This window comes from Hemiscyllium ocellatum, chromosome 25 (assembly GCF_020745735.1).
Source record: "Hemiscyllium ocellatum isolate sHemOce1 chromosome 25, sHemOce1.pat.X.cur, whole genome shotgun sequence".
Taxonomy (NCBI): Eukaryota; Metazoa; Chordata; class Chondrichthyes; order Orectolobiformes; family Hemiscylliidae; genus Hemiscyllium; species Hemiscyllium ocellatum.
The window spans coordinates 4,436,176-4,449,390 of NC_083425.1; the positions used below are offsets into that span (position 1 = coordinate 4,436,176).

The window sequence follows — 13,215 nt, forward strand, 5'->3', positions numbered from 1 at the left end:
CTTCTGATCACAATATCGCCGCTTCCTCTCCTGCTGTCCTCCCCCCCTCCCCTGGTGCTGTCCTCCCCCCTCCCCTGGTGCTGTCCTCCCCCCTCCCCTGGTGCTGTCCTCCCCCCTCCCCCGGTGCTGTCCTCCCCCCTCCCCTGGTGCTGTCCTCCCCCCTCCCCTGGTGCTGTCCTCCCCCCTCCCCCGGTGCTGTCCTCACTATCGGGGAACGCTAGCGATCACCAGGATTCTCAATCGCCAGCCGCGTCTCTCTTAGCGAGCACTCCATCATGTCCTTAATGTCCCAGGAAACGGAGCCCGAGCACTTCGACGGCTTGTCTCTTTTATACTGGTCGGTATTTCCGTGTGTGTGTGTGTGTGCGAGTCTGCCTGCCTCCCTCTCTGTCTCTGTCCTGGCTTGTCTGACTCTATCACTGCCTGTCAGTGTGTATTTCTCTCTCAGTATGTGTGTGTCTGACTTTCTCTATACGTGTAGACGGGCAGGAGGCTGGAAGAACACAGCATGCCAGGGAGCATCAGTTTCTGTATATGTGTGTCTGTCTGTCTCTCTGTAAGTGTGTCCCTCACTCTCTTTTTCTGTAAGTGTCTTTTCTCCTCTTTCTGTCTGTAACTTTGTCTTTCTTTCTCTCTCTATTTCAGTCACTCTCCCTCTAAGTTTGTTTGTCTTTTTCTGTCTCTGTATATTGTCTGTCTCTGTGTGTACGTTGTCTCTCTGTCTCTGTGTGTACGTTGTCTATCTGTCTCTGTGTGTACGTTGTCTCTCTGTCTCTGTGTGTGCGTTGTCTCTCTATCTCTGTGTGTACGTTGTCTCTCTGTCTCTGTGTGTACGTTGTCTATCTGTCTCTGTGTGTACGTTGTCTATCTGTCTCTGTGTGTGCGTTGTCTCTCTGTCTCTGTGTGTGCGTTGTCTCTCTGTCTCTGTGTGTGCGTTGTTTCTCTGTCTCTATGTGAACGTTGTCTATCTGTCTTTCCATTTCTTACTTTATAAATGTCTCTGTTTTTCTCTTTCCATGTCTCTGTTAATTTCTATCTTTCTGTCTTTCTTTCATGTAAGTGTGTTTTTCTCTCTCTTTGTTTCTCTTTAAGCATGTCTACCTCTGACCCTCTCTCTATATGTGTCTGTCTCTCTCTCTCTCTCTTTCTGAGTATGTCAGTCTCACTGTCTCTCTCTGTAACTGTGTTTGCCTCACTGTCTCTCTTTCTCTGTCTCAGTGTGTCTGTCTCACTGTCTCTCTCTCTCTCTCTCTGTAAGTGTCTGCTTCATTGTTTCTCTATCTCTCAGTGTGTTTGTCTCTCACTCTCTGTATGTTTCAGTGTGTCTGACTCACCATCTCTCTCTCTCTGTCTCAGTGTGTCTGTGTCTCTGTCTGTCTCTCTTTCTGTCTGTCTCAGTGTCTTGCTCTCTCTCTCTCTGTGTCTCAGTGTGTGTGTGTCTCTCTCAGTCTCAGTGTGTCTGCCTCTGTGTCTGTCTCTTTCTCTCTGTCTCAGTGTGTCTGCCTCTCTCTGTCTCAGTGTGTGTGTCTCTCTCTCTCTGTCTCAGTGTGTCTGCCTCTGTGTCTGTCTCTTTCTCACTCTGTCTCAGTGTGTGTGTGTCTCTCTCTCTGTCTCAGTGTGTCTGCCTCTGTGTCTGTCTCTTTCTCTCTCTGTCTCAGTGTGTCTGACTCACTATCCCTCTCTCTCTGTCTCAGTGTGTCTGTCTCTCTGTCTCTGTCTCTCTCTGTCTCAGTGTGTCTGCCTCTCTGTCTGTCTGTCTCGGTCTCAGTGTGTCTGTCTCTCTGTCTCTGTCTCTCTCTGTCTCAGTGTGTCTGCCTCTCTCTCTCTCTCTCTCTCTCTCTCTCTCTGTCTCAGTGTGTCTGCCTCTCTGTCATTCTCTCAGTCTCTGCGTGAAGGGCTAGGAAGGCGGCAAGTTTAACTAAAGAGAGGCCGAAGGCTCAGTTACCCTCCAGACCACTGGAGAAGAGCTTTTATTTGGGTGGGATGGAGAATAAAAAGCTAAAGTGTTCACCAACCTGTGCAAAAAAAGCTGCAATGGTTGTTCCTTTGGTTTTGACTCAGATTTTTGAAGTTATTGCTGGAATTTTCCAACTGCAACCCGGGATGCTTGTGTCATTTCAGCTCTAATCTGCCTCCTCAGAGTTCCCCTCAGTGTGAGGTGGAGGCTGGGCAGATGCTGACACACTCTGGGACACTGAGGAGATGTCAGCAGCTGGAGGCCGAGTCTAACCCTATCCAACCCCCATCCTCTGAGTTAGTTAATCAGTTTATAGGCTTAGGGAAGAACATTCAGCTCTACGAATGGCAATGGACAGCTTTTGGCAACTTTGCTTTACACAGATAAAATTGCACATGCAGTAAAATCTGTAAGGTTTAATAAAATGAGGGTTAGGGGTTTACAAGAAAGCCATTCTCATGTAATAACTAACACTATTACACTAGAGTCATAGAGATGGACGGCACAGAAACAGACCCTTCGGTCCAACTCGTCCGTGCCGACCAGTTCCCACCTGCCAGCACACGGCCCATATCCCTCCAAAACCTTCCTATTCATATACCCATCCAGTTGTAATTGTACCAGCCTCCACCATTTCCTCTGGCAGCTCATTCCATACACATCCCACCCTCTGCATGAAAACTTGCCCCTTTGATCTCTTTTAAATCTTTCCCCTCTCACCCTAAACCTATGCCCTCTAGTTCTGGACTCCCCGACCCCAGGGAAAAGGCTTTGTCTATTTATCCTATCCATGCCCCTCATAATTTTGTAAACCTCTGTAAGGCCACCTCTCAGCCTCCGATGCTCCAGGGAAAACAGCCCCCAGCCTGTTCAGCCTCTCCCTGTAGCTCAAATCCTCCAATCCTGGCAACATCCCTGTAAATCTTTTCTAAACCTTTTCAAATTTCACAACGTCCTTCTGGCAGGAAGGAGACCAGAATTGCATGCAATATTCCAACAGTGGCCTAACCAAGGACCTGTACAGCTGTAACATGACCTCCCAACTCCTGTACTCAATACTCTGACCAATAAAGGAAAGCATACCAAACACCTTCTTCACTATCCTATCTACCTGCGACTCCATTTTCAAGGAGCTATGAACCTGCACTCCAAGGTCTCTTTGTTCAGCAGCACTCTCTAGAACCTTACCATTAAGTGTACAAGTCCTGCTAAGATTTGCTTTCCCAAAATGCAGCACCTCACATTTATCTAAATTAAACTCCATCTGCCACTTCTCAGTCCATTGGCCCATCTGATCAAGATCCTGTTGTAACCTGAGGTAACCTTCTTTGCTATCCACTACACCTCCAATATTGGTGTCATCTGCAAACTTACTCACTATAACTCTTATGCTCACTTCCAAATGATGTATATAAATGATGAAAAGTAGAGAACCCAGCACCGATCCTTGTGGCATTCTACTGGTCACAGGCCTCCAGTCTGAAAAACAACCCTCCACCACCACCCTCTGTCTTCTACTTTTGAGCCAGTTCTGTATCCAAATGGCTAGTTCTCCCTGTATTCCCTGAGATCTAACCTTGCTAATCAGTCTCCCATGGGGAACCTTGTCGAACGCCTTACTGAATTCCATATAGATCACGTCCACCGCTCTGCTCTCATCAATTCTCTTTGTTTCTTCTTCAAAAACTCAATCAAGTTTGTGAAATATGATTTCCCATGCACAAAGCCATGTTGACTATCCCTAATCAGTCCTTGCCTTTCCAATTACATGTACATCCTGTTCCTCAGGATTCCCTCCAACAACTTGCCCACCACTGACGTCAGGCTCACCGGTCTATAGTTCTCTGGCTTGTTCTTACAACCCTTCTTAAACAGTAGCACCACATTAGCCAACCTCCAGTCTTCCGGCACCTCACCTGTGACTATCAATGATACAAATATCTCAGCAAGAGGCCCAGCAATCACTTCCCTAGCTTCCCACAGAGTTCTAGGGTACACCTGATCAGGTCCTGGAGATTTATCCACTTTTATGCGTTTCAAGACATCCAGCACTTCCTCCTCTGTAATCTGGACATTTTGCAAGATGTCACCATCTATTTCCCTACATTCTATGTCTTCCATGTCCTTTTCCACAGTAAATACTGATGCAAAATACTCGTATAGAATCTCCTCCATCTCCTGAGGCTCCACACAAATGCCGCCTTGCTGATCTTTGAGGGGCCCTATTCTCTCCCTAGTTACCCTTTTGTCCTTAATGTATTTATAAAAACCCTTTGGATTCTCCTTAACTCTATTTGCCAAAGCTATCTCATGTCCCCTATTTGCCCTCCTGATTTCCATCTTAAGAATACTACTACTGCCTTTATACTCTTCTGAGGATTCACTCGATCTATCCTGTCAATGCCTGGCATATGCTTCCTTTTTCTTCACCAAACCCTCAATTTCTTCAGTCATCCAGCATTCCCTATACCTACCACCTTTCCTTTCACCCTGAGAGGAATGTACTTTCACTGGATTCTTGTTATCTCATTTTTGAAGGCTTCCCATTTTCCAACCGTCCCTTTACCTGTGAACATCTGCGCCCAATGAGCTTTTGAAAGTTCCTGCCTCACACCATCAAAAGTGGCCTTTCTCCAATTTAGAACTTCAACTTTTAAATCTGGTCTATCCTTTTCCATCACTATTTTAAAACTAATCGAATTATGGTCACTGGCCCCAAAGTGCTCCCCCACTGACACCTCAGTCACCTGCCCTGCCTCAATTCCCAAGAGTAGGTCAAGTTTTGCACCTTCTCTAGTAGGTACATCCACATCCTGAATCAGAAAATTGTCTTGTACACACTTAACAAATTCCTCTCCATCTAAACCTTTAACACTATGGCAGTCCCAGTCTATGTTTGAAAGTTAAAATCCCCTACCATAACCACCCTATTATTCTTACAGATAACTGAGATCTCCTTACAAATTTGTTTCTCTATTTTCCTCTGACTATTAGGGGTCTATAATACATCCCGATAAGGTGTTCATCCCTTTCTTATTTCTCAGTTCCAGCCAAATAACTTCACTGGTTGTATTTCTGGGAATATCCTCCCTCAGTACAGCTGTAATGCTATCCCTTATCAAAAACACCACTCCCCCTCCTCTCTTGTCTCCCTTTCTGTCCTTCCTGTAGCATTTGTATCCTGGGACATTAAGCTGCCGGTCCCGTCCGTCCCTGAGCCATGTTTCTGTAATTGCTATGATATCCCAACTACCTGTGAACATCTGAAAAGGACAAAGTGAGGACTGCAGATGCTGGAGATCAGAGTCAAAAAGTGTGGTACTGGAAAAGCACAGCCAGTCAGGCAGCGTCCGAGGAGCAGGAGTTGACATGTCAGGCATAAGCCCTTCGTTCGTTCTCCACTTTCCTGATGACTTGCCTGCTCCTTGGATGCTGCCTGACCCGCTGTGCTTTTCCAACATCTGAATAAAGCAGAGAACCCATTTACTTATACACCTTTTGTATATATCCAACGGCCTCACTCTTCCATTAGCCAGTTGATAATTCAGAACTTGAGTATTTTTGGAAAAGAACACGTTTAGTTGAAATTGAATGTCAGCACTTGTCAGGTCAATGCACAACTTTATACTGTGTGAAGAATGTTTTCCCTTTACTTTGGAATTACCTACAACTTGTCCTCATGACAGCAAGACAAAACACTGGCAAAGTGTTCTTTCTCAATCATACTCAATCTCACTGTTTCAATCACCTGTGATTTCCACATAAGAACTTTTAATTTAAATACTCCAAGTTTTCATAAATTTTGTCCAGATCTACTTGGAAATGTTTTTAAATTTAGGTTCTTTCAGAAATCAGTGCAGTAAAATTTCATTATTTAACAATAATGCTGGGAATGAAAGGGTTAATTAATGAGGGCCGGTTCATGACCAGGCTTGGATTCCCTTGTGTAGAGATGGTTAGAGAGATCTGATTCTGCCATTTAAAATGATTAAAGGAATTGAGATTAAAGGACTTGCCAAAGAGAAAGGGAATGTCTTGTGGCACAGTTGATAGTGCATCTGGCTCTAAACCAGGTTCAGGTCCCACCCCAGGATTTCTTAACCAAACAAAGTGAGGGGCCACAGTGGCTCAGTGGTTAGCACTGCTGCCTCACAGCGCCACAGACTCGGGTTTGATTCCAGCCTCAGGTGACTGTCTGTGTGGAGTTTGCACATTCTCCCCGTCACTGTGTGGGTTTCCTCCCGGTACTCCGGTTTCCTCCCACAATCCCAAGTTGTGCAGGTTAGGTGAATTGGCCATGGGAAATGCAGGGTTATGGGGGAAGGGGATGGGTGGGTCTGGGTGGGATGATCTTTGGAGGGTCAGTGTGGACTTGATAGGCTGAATGGCCTGCTATGGGTATCGACTTGTAAATCCTTCCAATGTGTGCCAGAGGCAGGCAATAAAAACAGGAGAGATTCCTGGTAGCTGTGCTTGTTGCAGTGTGGCCCGCTGTAGTCTCTGGCTTCAGGCTAGTGACCTGTTCTAGGCAAAGAGATGTAAGCATGTGCTTTATCATTTGTCTCCAAACTAGGGAAGTCTTCAAATTCCTCTGGTGAGAGAAAACAGAACAAGAAGGGATATCAGCTTCAAATTGGCAGCTTAGGAGGAAAATGATGAAGCATCTCTTTCACCTGCAGAATATTAGAAATCTCTCTGCCTTTTCCATCATCTTCAGTTCCCCCAGCAGATCTGCTATCACTGAGCTGCTAGTTACAGCTTAGCTCTGAGATGCCAAGCAAAATGCAGTGGGGTGCTGTCCTCCCTTGCTTTCCTTTGCTCTTCACATAAAAGAATCTCATTGAAAGGTCTTCACCTCAACACTGAGAGTGGAAGGATCAGTTTTAAATAGAATCACTGGCTGATAGCATTTGCTTCTTTCTCTGGCTTCAGTGGTCATGTGAGTGAATGTTGAAAGTGGTGGATGTGGTGCCCATCAAGTGAACTGCTTTGCCCTGGACAGTGTTGAGCTTCTTATCAAAACGTCATAGAGGTATATGACACAGAAACAGGCCCTTCGGCCCAACTTGTTCATGCCAACCAGGTTTCCTGAACCAAACTCGTCCCTTTCCTTGTCACTGTGAAAGTGTGAGAACCTTTTATAGATCAGCTCATTGGTTTTGTTCAAGCCATTTGTAATTGGTGCTGTATTTTTACATTTCTTTAGGACTATTATGGGTCCCTATGGAATCAATCGAGCTGTTCATCGTGTTGTGTTCTCTGACTGTGAGAATGGGCTAGGTAAGAGCAAACTCTCTGATGGTTACCAGGTTCAGCTGAGGATTTCCAGCAACTGATGTATGGCTGAATTTACTGTAACTTATCTCTTTCAATAATCGCATGTTGCAATGATGTTTACTTCCAGAGTAAAATAAAGGTAAGATCTTGCATTTATATAGAGCCTTTCACAATTTCACCATGTCCAAAATGCTTCATAGCTAATGATCTCCAAAACTTCTGAAGTGCAAAATCATTTGTAATGTAGCAAATGTGGAAGCCAATTTATGCACAGTCAGCTTCCACTAACAATAATGAGATAACTTATTAGACAATCTAATTTTAATATTATTCATTGAAGATTACAAACTCGCCAGGACAGAAGAGAGAATGCCCTTGTTCTTCTCTATCAGAGACATGAAAATATCTTACATCCTTACAAGAGAGCAGACAGGGCCTCCGTCAAACATCTCTCCCAAAAGACCATGCTGAATTCTCCAGCAATCCCTCAGTTCTGCTCTGGGAGTGCCAGCTGAGTTTAAATGCTGAAGTCTTTGGAGTGGCTCTTGAACTCACAACCATTAAGCTTGTAGGCAGTGAATCATGGAGGATGCCAATGAGTTAATGCTAAATGCACAACTGTGGAGAGGGAAAGGGTTTCAACATAATGACTGATTCCAGGAATTCTGTTATTGGAATGGTATTTCCCTCAGTTACGGAGCTCATCCTGAAAAAGGCAATGCATTGTGAATTATTGAGGGAAAGTAGTGTTTATTCCTATCTTGGAGTCTATAACCATGTGGCTTTAAGTTTAAATTAGAAAGATGAGCACCACTTTAAACCAATTAAGTGAGCTCCATCCAAGTGAGATACACAGCCATTTCTTTCGTTGACTCAATCAAGATATTGTACTTGATTCCTTTCACTAACCAACATTACATGGCACTTTTAACAAAATAAAATAGCCCAAGGGATTTCACAGGAATGTAATAAGACAGGCTGGAGTGAGACCAAGGAGGGATTCAAGCAGAAGGCAGAGAATCCAAAATCTGAAATGATGTTGGGTCAGGTGTCAGTGTAGGTCAGAGAGTATGAGGTGCTGGATGAACCAGACCTGGTGTGTGCATCAGGATACAGGTATTAGGGTTTTGGATGAGCTCAGGTTTATGGGACGTAAAAGGTGAGAGACTGGCCAGGTGAGTAATAGCATTGTCAAATGCTAAAGTTTCTAATGCATGAATAAGGATTTCAGCAGGACCACCTCAGATGAACAAAAATATTTTCTCTGTTTTAGGTATTAAAATTATTGGTGGGTTTAAAGAACAAACGGGTGAGGAATACGGGATCTACGTTAAGCGTATTTTGCAGAGAGGAATAGCTGCAAGTGATGGTAGGTGCAAACACATCCTTTAATTATTTCACTTGCTACAAGTTCATCAACAACCTGTGTCCTACAATCTTATACTCCACAACCACCTGATGAAGGAGCAGCGTTCCAAAAGCTAGTGCTTCCAAAGAAACTATAACCTGGTGTTGTGTGGATTTTAACTTTGTCCACCCCAGTCCAACATTGGCTTCTCCAAATCACAATTTGAGCATGGCATTATTGGCTTTCTTAGGACATTGTGGGTCATCACCCACTGATGCAGGGTTACATCCACAGCTTTGTTTCCTGTGGCAATCTGAAGACATGATTCTTCAAATTTCTGTACTCTAGCAGAGAGACTTCAGAGCCACTTGGTTTGGAAACCATGTGTGCACTGCTCCCAGCTCCCGGTTATTGAACTCAATCCAACATATAATGCTGTTTCGTTTCCGTGAATCTTTGTGCCTTAGTTTTGGCTGATGGGTGGGTCATACTGGCATCATCAAGCTGTCAGTGTAGTGTACTCTTTGGTCAGTGATCGATCTACTGAAGATGCTGTAATTAATAAAGCAAAAACAAGGAGACCATTTAGCCCTTCATTCCTGTGCTGTCTCTTTCAGAGAACTGTCTGATGACTCCCACTCCCATAGTCCTGCACATCTCTCCTTTTGAAGTATTTATCCATTTCTCTTTTGAATATTGCGGTTGCGTTTGCTTCCACAACCCTGCCAGGTAACATTTTCCAGACCACAGCTCACCGTAAACTAAATTCCCTTCATCTTTTTTTTCAAACTGGTTACCTTATATCTGAAGTGTTCTCAGATTATCAACTCGCCGGACAGTGGGGATGGTTGTCGCTATCTAAATGTACGAAAACACCACATGGTTTTGAATACTTTTATCAAATGTCTTCTTTGTTCTCAGGTATACAGTCCCACCCTCTCCAATTTCCACACAAAACTGCAGTCCCTTTTCCCGCCCTACCATTCTTCACCAGCAGGGGCAGGAAACAGCCTCAGGGAGTTTGGCACCATATGACCTGTCCCATATTTTGCCTCAGAAACAACACAGCCAAAGGGATTCTGATGCTAACTTGGTGAAAGTTGGAACATTCTTAGTGGTGAGGGATGGTTAATGGAATCCAGTGATGAAGAGTAACCCACGTCAACAGAATTAACTGTTGGAACCCCCCTCCTCATCTCATACCTGGCTACACAAGCAGCTTCCATCAGTGGTCACTGGAGCAAGGATCCTAACCCAAGCATGTTAAAGATGGCTTCTGAATTGAGAGAGTTGGGGCTGGATCTTAGTTAAGGATGGTTTAGACCCATGTTCAGATGAAGATCCCATTTCATTGGCCTGGGGATCAGAAATTCCATTCTTGCTCTGGATGCAGATGAAAATGGGACAAACCTCTCAGCAGATGAGCTGCATTAACCCCGGAGAGGAGCGAGGTTGGGACTCCTGTAAAGTGCAGGGTAGAATAGACTTAACTGTTTGTCAGTCATCCCCCAGTTTCAGTGAATGCTTCTGTTTCAGGTCGCTTGCAGGCTGGTGACCTGATCCTGGAGGTGAATGGAGAAGATCTAATGGGAGTTACCAATGAGAGGTACACAACACTGGAGCTAAACAGTCTCCAGCAATGTTCTTTACCGTTAGTTGCCTGAGCTTTTAAACTCTGGAATGTCCTACCTAAACTCTCTCCACCTTCCTCTCTTTTCCTTTAGGATGCTCCTTAAAAATGAGCTGTTCGTCCAATATTTTGTTCACCTATCCTAATCTCTCCTTGGCTCATTGTCCAGTTTGGTTTGGTAAGGCTGCTTTGAGACACCCTGGGATATTTTGCTGTGTCAGTGGCAGTATAGAAATGCAATTTATTACGGTGAGGGACGAGGGACCTCCGATAAATAGCCCAACCAATTATTCAGTTGCTAACAAAATGAAATATTGCAGATGCTGAAAAACTGAAAATAAACTGTAAAGGCATATTGCTATTCCGCATGTCTGGCAGCCTCTGTGGGGAGAGAGAGAGAGAGAGAGAGAGAGAAACAGTTAGTCTTTCTGTGTGAGGAGCTATTCTCAGAACTGAAAAAGGCCATGGAGCGAGAAGGTTTTCACCAAGTGTATCGGTAGCTAGGAGGGTTGCAGTGAGAAAGGACAAAAGGGAAGTTCATTGAAGGGTTAGAAAGCAAGAGAGAGTAAATAACATGATGGTATAGGGCAAAATAACTCTGTGACAATCCAATCATTAAACATTGTGCCACAGATTAGCCACAAAAATAATCAAACCAAGCTTCAGGCTTTATTCTGAGAGCAATAGGATCAAAATAAAAGGAAAATATATCACCCCTGTCACTCAGAGAGTGCTGTGTGCCGCTCTGCTCACCATATTATTAGATTAGATTACTTACAGTGTGGAAACAGGCCCTTCGGCCCAACAAGTCCACACCGACCCACGACCCACTCATACCCCTACCCTAACACTACGGGCAATTTAGCATGGCCAATTCACCTGACCCGCACATCTTTGGATTGTGGGAGGAAACCGGAGCACACCCACGGGGAGAATGTGCAAACTCCACACAGTCAGTCACCTGAGGTGGGAATTGAACCCAGGTCTCTGGCGCTGTGAGGCAGCAGTGCTAACCACTGTGCCACCATGCCGCTCACGATAGGCGTTAGAGGCACTGAAGAGAGTGGAGGGAAAATTTACAGGGATGAGACCTGAAATGTGTGGGTTCACAGAAAACAATTGACGGGTTTAAAAAGAGAAAGCTGAGGGGTGACCACATCGAGGTCTAAAACATTCATGGTGAATACAGAGAGAATGAAAACCTCTTGTGGGGAAGGTCATCACCAAGAAATCCAATCGGGAATCCAGGGAGAATATTTTCACTCAGAGAGTGGGATAGAATGTAAATCTCATTCCCACAGGGAATGGTTAAAAGTGAATGGTATAGAAATATTTAAGAGGCAGATAGACAAGCAGATGAGAGAGAAGGATCACAAGGATGAATTTAGTTGAGGGAGAGATGCGAGGTTCAAGAGGAGCCTCCACACCCGGTGTGAATTGGTTGGCTCAGAATACTCAGCTGTACACCCCACGGAATTTACATCCCTCGTCATCTTCCACTATCAGTCCTTTCGCCTTTATCTCTCCTCTTTCTAATCTCAGGCATTCTCCCAAGCTCTTTCTCCCACCACACTCTCCTTGGTTAAAATCGCATTGCTATGTGATCTTCAGTAGTGTCAGCTGGCTATTTGACTGTGGAGGATTCTTGGTGGAACCCGAAGTTGTCCTCATCTAGTTCCTGTTGACTTCCAACAGTAAGATGTGCTTCCAATGAAGATAGTGGTGATGTCACCTGTTACCGAGGCCTCTGCAGTGCCTTGATGGTGCAATACTATTGGGAGAGGCAGCAAGCATGGGGACTCTCTCCCCAATTGACTTTGCCCTCTACTTGGAAGAGACGAGCCTGAGCTCGAGGCCGTGATGAAGAAGGTTGAAATACAAGGGGGCACCAAGCCATACTCTAATTATGCTAAACTCTGGTTAGATCCCACCTGGACTCACTGAGTTCACTGCTAGGCATCATCCAGAAGAAGGTACTGGATCAGGCAGATCACAGGCTCAATAACCAGGAAGAAAGTGAGAAGAAGATGAGGACTGCAGATCTGGACAGTCATCCCTAAACCTGGAACGGAGCAAAGCCATCCAAAGGAAACAGGTCTGCAGAGGCTGGAGATCAGAGTCGAGAGTGTGTTGCTGGAAAAGCACACCAGGTCAGGCAGTATCCGAGGAGCATGAAAATCAACTTTTCTGGCCGGAGCTCTTCATCAGGAATGAGGTTCCTGATGAAGGGCTCCGGCCTGAAATGTCGATTTTCTTGCTTCTCGGATGCTGCCTGACCTGGTGTGCTTTTCCAGCAACACAGAACCATCCAAACCCGAGTACGGGAGCATTGAATTATAAGGCTGGAGAAGCCCTCCCTCTTCATCTTTGGAAGGAAGTGACTGAGTTTGAACCTTGTAGTACTGCACAAAGCTGAGAGGTCGGTTTGTCAACAATTTCTTGTGGCAGCTTGAGATTGGCAGTAAATACCAACAGGGTCCCTGTCCATCTGAAAAAAAAATTGTGTTCAAAAAGAATAGTAACAGAAAAGTTAAATCCAGGTCATTACTTCAAAGTAAATCAATATAGTAACATAAGATTGAACTGATGTCAGGAAGGTTCTCTTCAATGAAGAAATGACTAATTTTGTGAAGTCATTTGGAAATAGTGGATGCTGTATGAGATACACTGTTTTCCAACATGATCTAGTTAAGATAGGGCTGATCGGAGCTGCCTCATCCACATGTTATGAAATGTTGATCTGGGATTCCCAGTGAATTCCCCTGGAATTTCAACCCCATGCCATTCTTTGTCCCACCTTGACCAGGAGAAAGTGAGGTCTGCAGATGCTGGAGATCAGAGCTGAAAATGTGTTGCTGGAAAAGTGCAGCAGGTCAGGCAGCATCCAAGGAGCAGGAGATTCGACGTTTCAGGCATAAGCCCTTCTTCAGGAATCAAAACGTCGAATCTCCTGTTCCTTGGATGCTGCCTGACCTGCTGCGCTTTTCCAGCAACACATTTTCA

General features: G+C 44.9%; 1 protein-coding gene across 2 annotated transcripts in view; it reads left to right on the forward strand.

The window, feature by feature from the left end:
- The window catches only part of stxbp4 (syntaxin binding protein 4), a 271,436-nt gene that overhangs the window by 7,796 nt on the left and 250,425 nt on the right, over window positions 1–13,215 (forward strand). Inside the window, exons 3-5 of one of the 2 annotated variants that reach the window (XM_060844429.1) lie at window positions 7,164–7,237; window positions 8,508–8,603; window positions 10,119–10,188. In XM_060844429.1, coding sequence (XP_060700412.1) covers window positions 7,164–7,237; window positions 8,508–8,603; window positions 10,119–10,188 — 240 coding nt within the window. The remainder of the gene's footprint in view (window positions 1–7,163; window positions 7,238–8,507; window positions 8,604–10,118; window positions 10,189–13,215) is intronic. The other variant, XM_060844430.1, reaches the window with a different exon arrangement.